The sequence below is a fragment of the Camelus ferus genome, chromosome 9 (assembly GCF_009834535.1).
Source record: "Camelus ferus isolate YT-003-E chromosome 9, BCGSAC_Cfer_1.0, whole genome shotgun sequence".
In the NCBI taxonomy this organism is placed as follows: domain Eukaryota; kingdom Metazoa; phylum Chordata; class Mammalia; order Artiodactyla; family Camelidae; genus Camelus; species Camelus ferus.
In genome coordinates this window covers 66,737,156-66,756,114 of record NC_045704.1, presented here as the reverse complement: position 1 = coordinate 66,756,114, position 18,959 = coordinate 66,737,156, and the positions used below count along the sequence as shown (strand labels likewise).

Sequence of the window (18,959 nt, the reverse complement as noted above, 5' to 3'; positions counted from 1 at the left end):
ATTTTTCTTGTGCAGCAACTAACCTCCAAGAATAGAAGAGAATGTGTGGGGCTGAGGAGAAGGAGGAAAGGCTAAGAAGGAGGGTTGGGGGCTAGTTCCCATTTTTAGGGATTTTTATCAACTTTGGCTCTGACTGTGGAATGTGTTCTTGTCCCCCATAAGGGAGTTCCCCTGCGGCAACTCAACCCCCTGGAAGACCCCCTCTGTGTCCCCAGACATCGCCCACCTGTTTCGGAAGCAGAAGTGGACAGCAGACCAGCCCTCGCCTTCCTGCAGGTGCAGCACCAGAGAGAAGCTCACCATGCTCCCCGAGTGCCCCGAGGGCGCCGGGGGGCTCCCGCCCCCTCAGGTACCTGCACCCCCGGGGTGCCCGCAGCCCGGCCACTGCGCCTCCTGACTTCCTAGCCAGCTAACGTTTCAGACTGACAGTTAATCGAAGGACTAAATGAGGGGCTTCCCAGAGGCTCAGTCACAGCCACCTGGGGGAAGTCACTGCCCAAAAGCTTCATTTCATCAAACACTTCCTGTTTGATCCAGTAAAAAAAAAAAAAAAATCTCTTTACATATTGAAAAAATATATACATTATGCATGTTCAGTATAGAAAAATTAGAAAATACAGACAGGTCAGAACAAAAAATAATCGTCCTGTCACTTGGGGATGACTACCAGTCTCACTTGGTTTCTATACATTCAAACAGGATTAAGTTCAAAATGCTGCCCTGAAACTGCTGTTTTCACTTAAGAACACGTCAGGAACCTACATCCACGTAAACAGATGTACATCGACGTCACCATTTTTAATGCCTGTAAACTATCCTACAGTTTGGGTTTATTTTGTTTAACGAATCTCTTGGACGTGAGGGTTTTCAATTTTTCTCCATTATAAACAGCATTGTAGCATCCATCCAAATGCACGTTTATTAATAATCTTGATTAGAAAGCTTGCTATGTGCTGTGTCATTAACGTGCACGCACGCACACACACACACATACACACACACACAGTTAGCAACCTACGTTTTGCAGGGACATCAACAGTTTTGGCTTTGAGCAGCATCCTCTCTTGGGAGTTCAGAACTCATGCTATATCACAGGAGCCTCTCACATGGGTTTCAGAGATAGTGAAAGGAACCAGGAAGTCTCACCTTGTCTCGGGTCGATCATAGGCCTCCCAGCTGACTTGCGCTGAGCTGAGTCCTACGTGGTCCTCTCTTATGATTTGCCAGTGAATGAATGATGCCCTGAAAGGCAGTGTGGCAAGTGGTATGAGCACTGGCTTTGGCGTCAGAGAGCCATGGGTTGGTGACTTGGCCTCTCTGAGCCTTAATTTATAAACTGGGGACAATTGCATTTATTTTTTAACGTTATTATGAGAATTTAATGAGATAATGTAGGTAAAGAAGCTGCTATTTAGAAATAGATTCTACTCCAGTGACGACAGCCTCAGACTAACAGTGGATAAAAATAGGACACAATCTGTTTCTCTCGTGTGGAAGTGCATGCGGGTGGCCCATGGCACTCTGGTTTGCTGCTCCTTTACCGTAAACAGGCCTCCACCTTGTTGGCTGAGATGGCAGAGTCTGCTTCCCAGGTAGCAGATGGAAGAGACAGTGCAGAACAAGGGAGGGCGAAGTGTGTGGATACACTGTCCTGCAAGGAAGGTCCCCAGAAGCTACCACGCATCACGTTCATGGATACATCACTAGCCAGAACTGAACGTCAAGGGAGACTGGGAGCTATAGTCTTTATTCTGGGAGCCTCGACCCAGAGAAAAGGTCTGCTCCTATGGCCTATGGCGGAAGGCAGGGCCATGGTGCGGGACGGCTATGGCCTATGGCGGAAGGCAGGGCCATGATGCGGGATGGCTGCATTTTGCTGCAGCGTCGGTCACAGGTGCCTCCTGTAAATGATTCCGTGCTTATGCACATCCTGTCTTTCTCTTTTTTGATGCTGAAAGCACATACCTATTTCTCAAGCAATATATTCTCCCTTTGTGTCATAACTCAGCCACTGCAGCATCCTGGGGGCCCCAGAAGAGGGACTCAAGACCTTGCCCCAGTTCTCTGTCCCCAGAGGAAGCTTTGCTTCTGTTGGGTTTGCTGAGGGCAAACCCTGTGGCTGCTTCTGCTCAGACCCATCCGGCGTCAGAACACCAAGGCTGTGACCCAGGACAGTGAGCTCTTGGCTGGGGCGTGGGGACTCGTTCCTCAGCAACTCCTAACTTCAAGGCTGCCTGCCCGCTTAGAAATGTATTTTCAGTGGTTAGTGCCTGGCCCTTGAGGGATAAGCTTAACAGGCCACTCTGGCCGAAGTACGGTCAAAAGCAAGTCAGTGTCTGTGAGTCTGTCGCTCCTGCCTTTCCTCACTGTCATTCATGCCCCTCTCGGGGGCATCAGCACTGCAGCTGCTCTGTGGATGCATGAATGTCTCTCTCTGTGGATGCGTGAGTGTCTCTCTCACGCACACACACACACTCATGCTCACACCCACGCACCACACTCCCTTACACACGCTCTCCCATTCAGCCTGGGAAAAGGCCGGAGGGCGGGCTTGACTCAGGGGCAGGAAATTGTCTAGAAAACGGGGTGGGGGATTTAGTCTCCTCCCTTCCTGTTCTAACATTCTTTGCACGGTGTTGGGTCCTGAGGGGCCGAGCTCCGTCCCTGACCTCTACAATGCATGCGGACAAGGTGGTAGGAGTATCTCACTCGACAGAATTTTTAGAAACTAGTGTCTCATACAGTCCCAGGCCCCAGCAATTATTCCAGCCTAGAGCCCTCCAGGGCACCTTGGCAGCTCACCTGGGCGCTGTTTTCAGCTGGAGAAGCAGGTGACAGAGCAAGGGAAGCAAGGCTACGGGGGTCAGGCAAATGGAGGCTCGCCCCCGAGGGGGCAGGTCAGCTGACCTTCCCGAACCAGTTCCTCCACCTGTAAATTAAAGCGACAGTTCCTCTTTCACAGGGATACAAGGATTAAGGGAGATAATGTGCGTAGAGCATCATTTAACACAGTGCCTGACACACAGTAAGCGTTCAGTAGATGCTAATTCTCCTCCCAGTATTAGAGAGGAGGGTGAAGAAAGGGAACCGGAGAGGGAAGTAAAATGGGAAAGGGCGCGGGAAGGAGAGAGACCCCACGTAAAGATGAAAGGAATGGTGTGTGATGACGGTGGTTTAACACTGCCAGAAATCTCCTCAGCTGCCTCTGGGTGACACCCTTGACACACCAGGTTCATGATGAACCAGAAGCGAAGCGCTCTGCATTCCCAAATTTAAAGTAACATTGCCACCTGGAGGCCAGACTCAGGCCCTTCTGAGTTCTCTGTGATCTTTTGATTAACTCGGAGTTCTAGATGTATTTGGGGAAATGGTTTGTAAACTGTAAGGCACTGTTTGAGTTTTCACTCACGTCACAAATTTACCATGTCAGCTATATTCCAGCTAAGATTCTGGGTGTGGGGGACACAGTAGCTAACAAGCCCGAGTGTCCTGGCTCTCACAGAGTTTATACCACACAGCGGGTACTAGACAAAAACAAGCAGATCAGTTGGAACGAAAATTTCAGGCAGAGATGAAAACGCAAAGATGATACAATATGTGACTAGAAATAGAAAGTACTTCTCTGAAGAGGGAACTTTGGCTGAGATTTGAATGATGCTAGTTAGCCACGTGAGGCTATGATGCTAGTTGTCCATGGAGGACACTCCAGGTAGAGGGAGATGCTGCCGAGCGCAGAACTACAGCGAGAACGAGGTGTGCCTCCGAGAAACAGAGGCTGTGGGAGGCTGGGGAGGGAGGGGGAGCAGTAGCTCAGCCTCGGGAACGAACTTGGATCTGATCCCAGGGGTATGGAGTGTGGTCAGGACGGCAGCGGGGTGTTCTGATCGACATAGTTAAGGCTCAGTCTGGCTGCTGAATGGAGAAGGGACTGTGGAGGGCCAGGGTGGGGTCGGGGAGACCAGTTTGGAAGTGGCGGCTTGGGCTGGGGTGACAGCGGCAGAACTGGAGAGAGACAGATGGACTGGGGATTCATTCTAAAGTTAGAACTGTCCCATCTTGTTAGTGAAGCAGAGAAAAGAGGAAGCCAAGGTGGCTACCACATCACTGCTGTGGGAACGAGGGAGATACCAGCGCCTTGCTCAATATTGGCCCCCCCGTGTGTGATAATTTCTGTGTGTATAAATAATTTTTGGAGAAGAACAAGTAGTTTCATCTCAAATTCCAAAGTAACTAACACAGATATCTCCTTGCCTCAGAGGATGCAGCGCAGCACTGAGATTCTCCAAGACCTTACGGACAGGAACATCTCCGACTTCTTGGTGAAAACGTATCCTGCTCTTATACGAAGCAGGTAAGAGGAGACCCTTTCACACTTTCATCCTGGCTCCCCGTGGGAAACACTGACTAGGAGCAAAGATAGTTCCCTCTCGTGACTTACCAACAGTCAGGGCAGTGGGATTTCCTTTTCCTAATTTGAGGTCCTCAAATTAGTAAAAAAGACAATTAGGCCTCTACAGTAAAATGCAACTTCTGTTTTTAGTTGAAGTGTAGTCAGTTACCACGTGTCAATTTCTGGCGTACAGCACAATGTCCCGGTCATTAATTTTGTTTTGTTTTTTGTTTTTTGTAGTCCACGCAGTCAAGTTTAACCCATGCACTATTACAAATAAAATAAGAAAGTATAGAATTTTTCCAATAATACAGCCTCATCTTTTAACTAGTTAAGAAAAAGAGATGGAGTTCGGAGGGAAGAAGGAGAGGAAGGGGAAAAGGTAGAGGAAAAAGAGATGCGAGAGGGAAAGTAAGGAGCAAAAAAAAGGGAAACAGCTAGGCCAAGATAAGAGAGAGGCAGCAGGGTGGTGTCTGCCGGACCCCGGGAGGGGCACCTGTCACCCTCTGACTGTGACGTGCCGTCTGGGTCGCTGCCCTTCCATCTCCCAGTGGATCCTCCCAGCTCTGCCGCTGCCCTCACCAAGACCCCGCTCCAGCAGCCCCATCCCCACACGACAGGCACACGCTGCAGAGAGGATTGCGCGGACCCAGGCCCCTGTTCTCTGGGGCTTCAAAATAAAACACACTGCCTAACTTCAGTAGTGTTTGCAGTTGCTTCCCCTCCCAGCCCTGAACACGGGGTCAGCAGACTCAGTTAGCCCCAGTCCACTGCAGGTGCTGAAAGCAGCCGCTGGGAAGGCAGGGCCAAGCCCGCGGTCAGCGCAACGTAGGACGCCGTCCGAGCACAACGATATAAGGAGTGTGCACAGAATCTATCCAATAATGCAGTAAACAACCATCATCCCAAACCTGGCTCTTGGCAGCAAATCTGAGACACAGAATTTTGGGTTTTGGGCTTGATGACAACGGTGGTTCGTGGGCCTGAACTCTGAGGGCTGGAGCTAGTGTCTGCCCGTTTCCTATTTTGTAATTTTGCCCTGATTGGCTGGAAATTAGTTTCTTAACTTTGGGCTAAGAGTAATTCATAACTTCCCCCAGGTGTGCAGGTGACTGACTGTGAGGGTCTCATTGTGCAGAGTGGAAGAGGGGAAGGTTGCAGCCCTCACTCCTCACGGGCGTGGTCACTGCCATGTTTTCTGGGTCCAGATGATCTGACAGATGGCCTGACAACAGGGCCACCCAGAAAGCCCAGAGGCAGGATGTGGCTTGAAGAGCCAGGAACGGAAGACATGAGTCCTTTCTCCACTTGTGTGTTCAGACTCAGTCCCTGGGCTGGAAGGTTTCCACGTTGCTTGGAGATCAGGAAATGCAGAAATGCCCCTGAAGACTGGGATGCCCCAGTGAGTGTTTGGGAAAGAAAGTTAACGCTGCTGTCCTTCTCGTGGCATTCACTGCATGATTTGTTTTGGCTTTCAGCCTGAAGAGCAAGTACTGGGTCAATGAACAGAGGTAAGAAACTATTTTTGTAAGAAATAAAAATCCCAGGGTGATCTGTTTAAAATAATTGCACGAAGAAAAGCCACCCCTCGAAGCCATGTGGATGGGCTGTTCCGTATGTGCTCAGGAATTCATGAGACCTGTCTGGAAGGATGTGTAGCTGCCGACACCCCGGGCCCAGAGGTGCTCAGTGGTAGATCTCCGTGGAGGTCGTAAGTGAAAGGTGGTGTTCCCCAAAGAGGAGTTCCCGGCACTCTCACTCCAGGGAGGTTCTAAAACCTCCAAGCCAGCAACAGTTCAGAGCAGGAGGACGTGTGACCTAAGCGCTGGCGCTCTGTGGCCCGTTCCTTCTAAGCCTCGGGGGCTGTGGCCCAGCCCCAGACTCACTCTGTTCCTGAGGCATCCTGCAGGCTCAGGTGGTTCCCAAGGCTTGTGAATCCCCCAGGGATGGTCTAGGAGTGGGCTGGCTTCCCAGGCACCCTCGGACACAGGGCCCTTAGAATGAATGCAGAGCTTGATGTTGACTTGATTTCCTGGGCAGATTCTAGACCATGCTAGTGAAATCCAATCTGAATCGCTCCCTGGAGGGACGGGAGGGGGCCTTAGCTGAAGCAGAAAGATGGGGGGAACAAGGTGAGTCCCTGAGAAGTGAAGTTGTCCTCCTCTGCCTTGCTCACCCAGCAAATTAATTTTGCTTGTCGAGGAGTTTGGCTTTTATGCTGCCATGGAAGGGTTTTAATCCAGGGAGTGACATGCCCACAGGGTTTGAGTACCACCCCTGGAAATTTCCAGAGCAGCGAGGAAGATGGGTTAGAGCAGGAGAGACCCGAGGCTGGGATCCCACTTCAAGACCAGAGCAGGAGTCAAGGTGGGGGTGGTGAGAGGCACCGACGGGCACGGCCGGACTGGGCCGGACTTGGTGGTGGTGGGCCCAGCACACCAGGAACACCTGCAAAGCACAGAAGGGCACAGAAAAGGAATCACTGGTAAGGGTTGGGGAGAGTCAGGGAAGACTTCAAAGAGAAAATGGCATAGGACAGATGAGCGGGAAAGGCACCTGGGGAAGCTAGCAGCCCTGCGAAGGCAGGCTTGGAGGCAGCCTGGACCCCTGGGGGCGCCAGAAGTGACTGTTCATGGCTGGAGGGGGCCCCTCTAGGGGAGGCTTGAGGAGGAGTGGAGCTGGAGAGGTGGGCAGACACCAAGCTCAGAAGGGGTCAGGACTACCCCTGGAGGCGATGAGGAAGCTGGTAAAAGTTGGTTTGTGGGGGAGGGTACAGCTCAAGTGGTAGAGCACACGTTTAGCACGCACGAGATCCTGGGTTCAGTCCCCAGTACCTCCTCTAAAAATAAGCCTAATTACCTCCTCCCCACAAAATAAAAAAAAAGCAATAATAAATAAAGTATCTCTCTTGAAGTTGGTCTGTAAGGTAGAGCCATGTTGCTGGATAGCCCAAATAACCCCTGCAAAGCACACGACTCCCTGCAGAACTGAGCTCGGCAGCCGTGAGGCCCCGCACACAGTTCATGGCACAGGTCTGAGTGCTGCTTGTTCCCTTGTCAGGTACGGAGGAATTTCCGTCGGAGGAAAGCTCCCGGGTCTCCCCATCACTGCGGAAGCACTTGTTGGATTTCTGAGTGACCTTGGCCAGTTAATGAATGTGAGCGGGGTACGTAAACAGACTGGAGATTCGGTAGAACTTCCACTGTGCCAGTTATCATGAAATAGAAATGATCCCGGGTGCTAAAGGGAGGGGGAAAAAACCCTCTTGCTTGCTTATTATGATTTTCTAGGGCCCTGTCACCAGAGAGGCCTCTAAAGAAATGTCTGCATTCCTTAAACATCTAGAAACCGAAGACAACATTAAGGTACTAGCCCTGCAGAACCTGCCCTAGAGCTGAAAACTCACATGAGCTGGTTTTTCTATTTTTATGTTCCCAGCTTAATTAGATTCCGTCCCTCCTCCTGTTGAAATCTGGCCTGGAACGTCTCCCAGCTGCCAAAACCTTCCGCCTTCTCACATTCTTTTTCCTGCGGCTCATTTTTTCTTTAAACAGCGCCGTTAGGGCAGAGTCCCCCAGGGGGTGGCAGAGGCTGACACAGCCCTGTCTCCGCCCTCTAGGTGTGGTTTAACAACAAAGGCTGGCATGCCCTGGTCAGCTTCCTCAACGTGGCCCACAACGCCGTCCTCCGGGCCAGCCTGCCCGCGGACAGGAACCCCGAGGAGTATGGCGTCACTGTCATAAGCCAGCCCCTGAACCTGACCAAGGAGCAGCTCTCAGAGATCACAGTGTAAGCCACCGCGGCCCCAGCCCCACAGCATTCTTGTCACCTCCTCCGCTCTGAGCGCCCCGGGAGCATTCCCACTAACGCGAGCTGCTGGGCGGGTTGGCAGGCTTGCTTCATCAGGCACACACGAGCGTTAAGACTTCGCGCACCAAACTGCTTGGCCATTGTTTCTGCTCGGATGTATTTGGAAAGCAAGCATCCATTTGGTTCCGTTCCCTTTTGGCTCCTGATGACACGTTGCTCCTGGAGCTTACACAAGCATTCTCCTTTCCAGTATGCAAAATGACTGCCGGGAACTGGGAAGTTCGGTAAATCTTTTATTTCCCAGCAATAATGATCTTAGACTCCTGGTAATTTCCCTCTGACGGTCAGGCTTTGGAGCTGTTGACAGATCCTCACCTTCCTCAAGCCTAGGCTTGGCTTCGGGCAGTGAAAGCATCACTCCGTGCAGTTTGTAGGATATTTGCTCTGTTCAAAGCCTGCATTTGATGGGAATGCCTTTGTTAACACAAACTCCATCTGAAAGGCTGTGAGGGGCCCCTTTCCCATCCTGGTACATATACTCGGAGTGCCCTGACCCCTGGCCCCGGACATGCCCAGCGTCAGGGTAAACTGGGGCTCTGGGCCTGTGGGGCCTTCCTCGCAACGCCCTCTCAGGCCCTAGACTGAGGAAGAGCAGTCTGTCCTGTGTTAATCCTCACTCAGCCCAAATTTCTACACCTCCTGTTAAGCCTCTTGAGTATGAAATAGGAGCCTTCTGTGAGTATAAAAGTAACATGTGAGAGAGTACGTGTTCATTAAAGTACACAGAATAGAGTTTTAAGAACTTATTACCTATAACCAGACACGGTTTAGGGTATTTTCTCTAAATGTTTTCGGGTTTTCCTTCCAGTCGTTTGCGCCAATCTTACTGCGTGTGTGGGTCAGGCTATCTGTGGTTTTAAGAGGGCAGTGACTAGCACATAAGGTGTCTTTGCCCCTGGGACTCGGTGAAAGGTGCTCCTCTCTGGAGGCGGGCACTGTCCCACACCAGGCGCCACGGCCTGGGTGTGAAGTCCGGGCTGGATTTCGGCCCACACTTGCCGCCTTAGCCAGATGCTTTCCATCCAATCCAGGAAAGAGTGAATAGAGCCGAACTCCTGTATAACCAGCCTTTTCATTCAAACTTACATTATAAGGTAACATTTCCCTACATTATGATGTGTTTCTTGAATACATGATTTAACAAGATAATTTGCTTCTCTTAAAATTTTATTTCTTTTCCAAGTCCATATGGCTGTCTACATAAAACATTCAAGGGTATCCATAGACAAGTTATTTGAATAAGAGCATTGTACTGTTTGAGATTAATATAAAAATCCCTTTCTATGCACAATTGATAAATAACTATAAAATGTAATAAAAATAAATTTTATCTACATCTTCATATTAAACATATTTGATAACCTGGAACAGGAAACCCACCAATATCCACTTAACCTTGACGCAGTTTGATTTAGGTAGTTGAGTGGGACAGCGAACCTCAGGCTGGGGAAGGGGCTCCTGGAGGCCGTCACCTGGGTGTGGAGAGGCCTTCCCAGAACCTGGCTTTGTCCTCCTCCTGCCCCTCCTTCACCTCTCTCTCTGCGTCTCCTTCCTTCTGCAGCCTGACCACGTCGGTGGATGCCATGGTGGCCATCTGCGTGATTTTTGCCATGTCCTTCGTCCCCGCCAGCTTTGTCCTTTATTTGATCCAGGAGAGAGTGAACAAAGCCAGGCACCTCCAGTTTATCAGTGGAGTGAGCCCCACCACCTACTGGCTGACCAACTTCCTCTGGGACATCGTAAGTGCCACATCACGGCATCTCCCTCACCTCCGTGGGCTGAGGAGGGCGGGCCTTTGTGGGGCTCTCGTACAGCCTGGGCTGCTGGAAGGTGCTGTGCCAAGCGCCCACCGTGGAGGAAGATGCGGGGCTCAGCTTAGCGGCTGCTGAGTGGGGGCTCTGCACGCCTGCACAGGGGCCTTCTGACCCACCAAGTAAGCTCTGCGCTGCTGGCAGGAGGCTGGCCTTCCGGGGAATAATCTGGAGCTGAAGCAGTAACAGCGAGAGGTCCTTCACTCTGCTCCCTCCTCTTAAATTTTGCCCCACCCTTAAAGGGGTAAAAATGGGACACCCCCCGCCCCCATGGTAGAGTTGCCAGATAAATATAGAGCACCCAGTTAAATCTAAGTTTCAGATCAAATAATGACTAATTTTTAATATAAGTCTATCCTACCCACCCCCAAATATCGCAAACTGACACTAAAAAAATGTACTGGTTGTTTACCTGAAATTCAAATTTAACAGGGCTTCCTATACTTCTATTTGCTAAATCTGGCAGCCCTGTCCGGTGGCCTTATTTTGCTTTCCCACAGTAACCAGGTCTTCACTCTATCAGATTAGCTACCACTGTAGGGAACACGAGGGAAAAATTACTCATCAAGTCAACAGCAGACTATCACCTCTCACAACCTGGACTGGCGGGGGAGAGAGGGGCCAGGGCGGGTTACCTTGTGACAGGTCACAGGGTCAAACTGAATTGACAGCAGTGGCCTCGTTACAGTGGAGCAGGGGTCATTATGACACCAACTCCAGGCTACGCTGGACGTCTTGGGAAACAAGACGTTTTGTTTTATCTCAACATTCTAAGACTAACGTGAGTCTCCACTTCATGTGATGAAAAGACCAATCACGATGGAGACCAACACAGACAACCTTCTCCACTAAGGTTTTTCATAATGATGGCAAATACTAGGGTTCATGAAGGCATGATTTCTTTAATCTTACTCAACTTACCAAGCAGCCATCACTTAACAAAACCAGAAATCATTAGCAACAACGAATTTCCCTCTCTCCTCTGTCTACGAGGTAACACTTATGAACACGCAGGAGGAGGTCAGAGCCAATAAGCCTCGCGCTGGACAAGAACATTGCTGGCAGTCACCCCGCTGGCCCTGTGCTCTAAGCACAAGAGGGGCTTGGCTCACCGGCACTGAAAAGCTATTAAAGTGCTGGATTTTGCATTCTACTTTTTTTTCAAAAAACAAGCAATAGTATTTAGATTAGAGGCTGACCCATGCGTGTGCCTAGCTAAAGACAGAGGTCTCTGAGCCTAAGGAGAAACTGATGGACAGAGGGCAGTGAGAATTCTATTTAAGGGTGTGTGTGGTGGGGGTGATGCTAGCAAAGTAGACACCTGGCATTCTATTGAAGAGTTAAGAGACAGTGAACATGATGCCAGCAGGCTTCCTGATGCTCCAGAATTTTAAGGCTGGCCTGGAATCTAAACCCTAACAGCTATACAGTTGGAGCTTAGCACCCTCGTAACCCAGTGACAGAAAGATAACATATCCCTAGGGGTCATTGTTGAATAAATGAACAAACCTTTATTGTTTATATCATTCCCTCAGCACATATATGATGTTTTGAGTTCTTTTTTTTATGTCACCTGTTTTTCTTTTAAATTTTGAAACAATCACAAACTTACAGAAACATTAGAAATACAGTTCAAAACCTTTTTTGTGAGCCATTTGAGAGTAACTTCCTAACAAGTGCCCCTTCATAGACATACACACGCACATGCCCACACACACACACACACCAGCACCTCCAGTGTGCACCCCCTGCAAATGAGGACACACCCCTACGATCACAGCACAACTGTCAGCATCAGGGAGCTGGCACTGACACGTCACCTCCATCTAATGCCCAGACCCACTCAGGCTTCGTCACTTGCCCCAACAAGGCCTCTTATAGAAAAGGCTCCAACTCAAGAGTTGCGCGTTGCACTTCGTTGTCCCGTCTCTTCGGTCTTCTTCAGCCTGGAATGGTTTCTCAGTCTTTCCTTGACACTCATGACCTTGACACTTTTGAAGACCACAGGCCAGTTATTTTGCAGACTGTCCCTTAATCGGGTTTTGCCTGAGGTTCCTTAGCTTTAAGCCCTGGCAGCAGCTTCATGAAAGGACGCTCTGGTCTCACTGTCTCCTGTCAGGTAGCTTCCGGTTTCAGTTCATCCTGTTACTGGTGATGCTCACCTTGGTCACTTGATTAAGACGCTATCTGCTGAGCTTCTCCACTGTAAGGTTTCTCTGTTCCCCTTAGAGTTAATAAGATTTGGGGGAGCAGGTACTTTGAAGCTATGTAAATACCCTGTTTGTTATCAAACTTTCCATTTATTCATTTATTTATTTATTTATTTATGCCTGTATGGAGTCATGGTTTCTGGGTTAATCAACAGATTGCAGTCTGATGCCGTTCTTACTTTTTTGGTGCTCAAGTTATCCCGTTTTGCCAGTGGGAGCCCCTTCACGCTGGCTTCTGTGTCCTCTTGACTTGTGCCCCACACTTCTTGAGCCCCTCCGTGTTCTCTGGCACAGCGAGATGTCCCGGGCTCATCCTGCACCTCCCCCCAGCTCCACCCTGGAATCAGCCGTCTCCCCAAGGAGCTCTGGTCCCTTCCAGTGGAAAATGTCCCTCAAAAACCGAGATCTAGGTGTTAGATATGGTCACTGCCACTGGGTATAAGTGGTCCCAGGACTTCTCAGAGAACTAGGTGAGATACGCATGCATATACGTGGACACACACATTTAACCGATACTTCTCTGTCTGTCTACACACTGAACAAGACATTCACTAAAACCACTAGTTCCAACCCAGTAACACTGACTCATTCTGGTTTTCTGTCTTTCCATATCTGTAACTCCCTTCTCCAAAAGTGAGAAACTGGCTTCTACTGTCCCTGACTCACTTACCTACCTGAGCAATCACCTGTATATAGTAAGTCCCCCATCTCGCCCTCATCCCCTCCCCTGCATGGACCCTCCGCTCCACGTGAGGCCCTCCTCGTTCCGCTTGGGCTCTGACCCCCCAGAGGGACACCCTCCTGACCTGACTGGGGCCCCAACACCCCACACCAGTCCGTCGGCACGCATGCCCCCTCCCGCTCCTCAGGCTCTCAGCCTGCTTGGGAGCGTGTGGCTCTCCTCCGCCCACACGAGGCTGCCCTCCTCCCCCGTCCGTCCTGGCGGCTTCAGGTCTGGATCGTGTAGGAAGAGAAGTGATGAAAGGGCATCAACTGTTTGGCCTTTGTGAGGCCAAGGGCTGCATGCTTTTCTGAATTCTGGAGACGTTGCTTAGAAAGTAGAGTCAGGAGGATTTGTGACCAATCAGAGAGAGAGAAGGGGAGATCAAGTGGAGTTTTATAATTCATTCTTTCAAAAGATACAGCCTGGAGGGTCCCAGTGGAGGGAGGTGGGGGTAGGGTGGGGTAGGAGGACTAAGGACAGCTTAACACATGCTTGCTAGCCAAGAACTGCTCAGACAAATAGAATCAGAACCCCAAACCATGCGTGCTGGAGGGGCCTGGCCCCACCCTCGTTTTCCAGAACAGGAAGCAGAGGTCCGAGAGGTGAGGTGCGTGCTCCCCTCCTCTCCCCTCCAGATGAATTACTCCGTGAGCGCGGCTCTGGTGGTGGGCATCTTCATCGGGTTCCAGAAGAAAGCCTACACCTCTCCAGACAGCCTTCCCGCCCTTGTGGCCCTGCTCATGCTGTACGGGTGAGTCCTGTGAAAGGGGAGCCAGAGAGGGGCCTGCCCTTCTGGCGGAAAACCGGGCTTCCAGAGGTGAGCTGGGCTTCTAGCACCCGGCAGGGTCTGCGGGTGCTGGCCAGGAGTCCGTCTGATTTCTGTTCTGATTCCACACACAAAGGTATTCCCGCAGCCCGGTTCCCTCGGGGACAGTGGAGACTCCCCACGTGGCCTGAATATTCCTCTTCTTCCACTTAAACTGTGACCTGGTGGAAGTGTGGGAATCCATCACTCCCCAGTTCCTCACCAAGCTCTGAGTCTGACTCATTGTGGCCAGTCTGTCCATCTCAGTGTTTCCATCTGTCCCGGCCAAGAGCTATTTGCACATAGAAGACTACAGCTGAAGAGCTGCTCCTGGGTCAGAGCCAGAAGCTAACACAGGAATTAAATCCAGTAGAATTATAGAGTAAAGCATGCAACTTACATCCAGTCCCACCAATTGCTGTATGTGTAACTGTGGACAAGTAATTCACCCCACCTGGGCCTCAGTTTCCTCATCCGTAAAATGGAGGTCATGATACTTGGCCCTTCCTGTAGGGGGCAGTGGAGTCTTGCCAGAGCATGGTCTCCATTCACCTCTCTTGAAAGTGGGTGAATTCAGGATTCAGGAGCCAGCGTGACTGTGACATGTCAGCTCCAGCGAAGTGTAAAGATGAAGCTGTTGGGACCTCAGCCTGGCTTTGCTGATCCGGCCAGAGCGCGAAGCACGGCAGGGTGGACAGTGCTCCTGCGCGCTGGATAAGGCTTTGTAATTTACAAAGCACATTCACAGCTACCATCCCATTTGCTCCTCCCAAACCTCCGTGAGGTTGTCAGGGAAGGCACCGCTGTCTCCATTCACAGATGAGGAACAAAGACCAAGAGATGGAGTATCCTCCTGGTCCCCCTGGCACTCTTGCCAGTCCACACATACCACTCCCTGTGTGAGGGGAGCGCACTGTGTCTAGGGGCACAGCAGGTGGAATGGAAACTTGAGCTCCGGCCGCTGAGTTGTATCATTTCACACAGGTGGGCCGTCATCCCCATGATGTACCCAGCGTCCTTCCTGTTCGATGTCCCCAGCACAGCTTACGTGGCCCTATCCTGTGCTAACCTGTTCATCGGCATCAACAGCAGCGCCATCACCTTCATCTTGGAATTATTTGAGAACAACCAGGTAAGCGTGACTTCCTTGGCTTCTTTGTTTGATTATTAGGACACAGGAGAGGATGCGATGGTCAAGCAGAGCGAGGGACACGCACCATGTCTGGACAGTCTTCGTATAAATGAATGTTGCTTCCCCCTCTCCTTTCTCCCTCCTTCCCTTCCCTCCTTCTTTTCTTTCTTTCTTTCTTTTTTTTTTTCTTTAAGCTCCTTGTTCATTTGTGTGCTCTGAGTGTCATGGTTTCCTGGGCTCATGCTGCAAGTTATAAATGACCTTTCATAATCCTAAGCTTTTAGACCTTCTTACTCCTTTAAGAAAATTTCCTTGGGGACTTTTGAGTGTTAAGTTTTATACAAACACACACACACACACACACACATACACACACGTAATCATCATGTGATTTTGAAATTTAAAAAGAACAGAAAGGCATGCAATGAAAAGTCTCCTTTCTACTCCTGTTTCCCACTTGCCTGCTTCCCTTCTCCAGAAGCAAACTTTCGTTTGAGTTTCTTATGTATTCCAGAGACACGTGCGCAAAGATATGTATATTCTCTCTCCCAGTTTCCTACACATATTGTAACAGAGTAACATATACTATTCCACATGAAAATTTACCCTGAGGTTAGGGTTAGGAATTTATAATGCTGAATGACTCATTTTTATAAGCTATGAAGTCCAGTTGTCCCATCCACACCCCCCAGGCCTCTCCTTGCCCAGAAAGAGCTGGCCAGAATGAATCCTAAAAACAGTGGCAGTGGCTACAGGGCTGTCCTGCCCCACACTCCATCTTCCAGCCCGCTGCGTCCAAACCCCCGGCATGGCTGTCCTGGGAACAGTCCCCAGGGTTGGTAGCCTCTCCCGTGAGCCTGTGTCCCCAGCCCCTCTCCAGCGCCTCTCCAGCCTTTCCCTCCGTCGGTAAGTCCTGGGCACCAGCCAGAGCGTCTGCACTGCCATTCTGTGGCCCCTGTCCCCACTCCTGCTTCTGGGCCCTGCTGGGAGGACCCCCACCCCACCCCCAGTCCCACAGCCTCCTGACAGCAACTCTTTCCCAGACCTTGTCGGGCTTTCTGTGGCCACTAAGCAAGAAGCAAAACCCCATCTGTCCCATGACTAATAAAAAATGTACCACGTCACAGTCAGACCCCAGAAGGGAGGTGGGTGTGACCACAGCTCCCACTGATGGCCAGAGCAGCCCTGGCAGACTGATAATGCTGCTTTTCATAGCCGTTTTTGTCACAGGCTCACAGCCCATCAAGTCTTAAGAGAGTGTGTTACTTCAGAATAATTAAATAGTAAGCTTAAAGCAGCTCAAAACATCCTTCCTCCTGCGGGCTGCACTCACTTCGCCAACAACTACTGAGGGCACCTCCTGCCCTGCATAAAAGTTGGTTGCTTCCAGGTGAACTACGGACTAGAAAGATGCTGTGAGAATTCCCACATCCCACAGGAGGCTCCCCAGGTCCCAGAGCTGCTGTGTCTGCTCAGTCAAGAGGCATCCACGGTGAACACCACGTGATGGATGCGCCGACATAAACAGCTGTGGCCACTCGTCCTGCCCCCAGTCAGGAAGTGGCCTGCACGCCGAGTTAGGAACTGGCATAAGCCACGGGGCATGACGTCCCGCAAGACAGCGTGTGGCAGAACGTCAAAGGAGCGAGGCAGATGAAACCCTGCAGACCCAAGTGGGCCAGAAGAGCTGGACTGAGAGGGTCAGGAGAATCTTAGGAGAGGAGTTTAATTTCAGCCTCGCCTGGAATAAGCAGAATTTTATCAGCCCATTGAGTAAATAATGAAGGGCCTCGTACGGGCTCGGGCCTCGTACGGGCTCGTCAATGTGCGAGGTGTTCAGGTAGGACGCCAGAATGATTTGGGCCCAGTTCCTGTCCTCTGGGGACCTCTGACTAGTGGAGAAAATAGGCAGGTGAGAAAGCGAGTTAACCATGGCAGTGTGGTAAGTCCTGGAAGAAGGGACTGGCTGCTGTACGGCGGGAATCCGGAAAGGCTTGTGAGAGAAGGGGTTGTTTGAGCTAGCTTTCTAAAGAAGGGCAGGCGTCTGCCAGAGAGCAGGAGGCGGGAAAGCGTTCTTTCCTGCTAGTTGCTGTGGCTAATAGAACCTGCAAGTGCAAAGGCCTAGAGACAAGAGAGCATCGTGCCTTCCCGGAGGGGTGGGTACGGGACATGGGGAGGGGCAGAGAGAGAAGAGGTCACGTGCAGGAGGCTGTGCGGCAGCGAGGGACCAGGTAAGTGGGTCAGCCCCTCCCCATCGGAGGCTCCGCTTCCTGCCGCTGACACCTGAGGACAGAACAACCAGCACAGTCTGCCGCCTGAAAACGAGGCCCTCCGGCTCAGTACAGAGGCCGTCCTTTCGGCCGGTGACAGTCGCAGACAGCCATCGCTGCCCCGTGGGAGCTGAGAAGCAGAGCTGGGAGAGGCTCAGGGCCCCTCTCCCCTCTGGTACAAGCTGGGCTGGGACAGAACCGGTGAAGGAGCCTCAGCCCCAGTGGCGGCTCGTGGCTGTACCAGAGAAGAGAGAGCTCGGCCCGCACTCCGGGCAGCCACTGCGTCTTCTCATAACTAAGGCCTTGGAGGGCTGCTGTGTAATGTCAAAGTCAGTCTGCAGTGGGAGCTCCTCAAGCAGGCTGCCTGGCCAGAGGCACCTCCTGTGAGTGCTCCAAAACCTCCTATCTGCCTGACAAATCCCTCCGGTGGCGGTCTGGCTGCTGGGGCCCCTCTGGCTGCAGGCCTTCCCCCCCCCCACTGCCCGGGTCCTGCCCATGAGGGCACCCAGGCCCCACCCCGCTCAGGAGGGGACAGGCTTGGCCCCCGTTACTGACTGCCCTGCTTTTCTGTATTTCAGACGCTGCTCTGGTTCAATGCCATGCTGAGGAAGCTGCTCATTATCTTCCCCCACTTCTGCCTGGGCCGGGGCCTCATTGACCTGGCGCTGAGCCAGGCCGTGACAGACGTCTATGCCCGGTTTGGTGGGTAGCAGCCACGTGGCCCTCTGAGGCCGGGAGGGCTGCAGGGGGAGTTCCTGTGATGGACCTGCAGCCTGGACTGGGGCTGGGGCACCTGGCTGGTCTGGGATTTTCCTGACACTAGGAGGGGTCGAGGTGCCTCTGCTTTTGTGGCTGAGGAGACCCGGAGGGGTCAAGGTCAGGCTCCTGCTCTTCTCTGCTCTGACTTGAGGAGCCAAGATGAGAGTTGGGTTTGGCTTTGACTTAATCTCTTGCACAAGGCTTGGTCCAGCTGGGCCGAGTGCTGTAACTAGGTCTTTAGGAAAAGCTGGAGCAGCTACGTGGACTTAATTCTTGTCCATTTCCGGTGGCCTCCGTCCCTAGGTGAGGAGCACTCTTCAAATCCGTTCCAGTGGGACCTGATTGGGAAGAACCTGGTTGCCATGGCAGCAGAAGGGGTGGTGTACTTCCTCCTGACCCTCCTCATCCAGCACCAATTCTTCTTCAGCCCATGGTACGCTCAGCCGCTGCCACCTCCTTGTGTCCATCCATGTGGTCATCTCTTTTCTTATGAGCCCCACTCCATGATGTGTTTTACACTCTCAAAGCCTGGACTATTCTGAATAACACAAGTAGAGACACATTAAAATAGGCACGTTAAACTTTGTGAAGAATTTAAACTTCAAAGTGTTTAAAAGACAATGCTAAGTACAATCTCTAATATTTAATCCCACTCATTTAATTAACAGATACTCATATTAATTAAACAAATACTCATAATTAAATCATAGCATTGCAAAAGATAACGGTTAATTGGTACCCAAAGTACTAGGAAAGAGATCTATGCATTCATGAGAAAATAGGAAAAACAGGCCCCTTTGCTAATTAGAGATTTGAGAGTGGGGTTAGGGCAGGGGAGGAAGGGAGTCAGATGGGGGTGATGTCCGAGGGAAGGCAGCCAGGTGCAGTGTGGAGGGGATGGGGCAGTGATCCTGCCCCGCTGGTTGGGCAGGAAGGGAGATGCCTGCCAACCCTGATCCAGCCCAGCTGTGCCCTTCTTTCCCAGGCT

The 18,959-nt window shown here is 51.3% G+C and overlaps 1 protein-coding gene across 1 annotated transcript in view; it reads left to right on the top strand.

Moving 5' to 3' along the window:
• ABCA4 (ATP binding cassette subfamily A member 4) overlaps positions 1-18,959 on the top strand; it is a 111,820-nt gene that overhangs the window by 78,117 nt on the left and 14,744 nt on the right. The window contains 11 exon segments of the mRNA XM_032488205.1: positions 163-349; positions 4,257-4,351; positions 5,869-5,901; positions 7,451-7,556; positions 7,681-7,755; positions 8,010-8,179; positions 9,822-9,999; positions 13,641-13,756; positions 14,795-14,942; positions 17,791-17,914; positions 18,275-18,404. Of these exon segments, the coding sequence (XP_032344096.1) occupies positions 163-349; positions 4,257-4,351; positions 5,869-5,901; positions 7,451-7,556; positions 7,681-7,755; positions 8,010-8,179; positions 9,822-9,999; positions 13,641-13,756; positions 14,795-14,942; positions 17,791-17,914; positions 18,275-18,404 (1,362 nt within the window).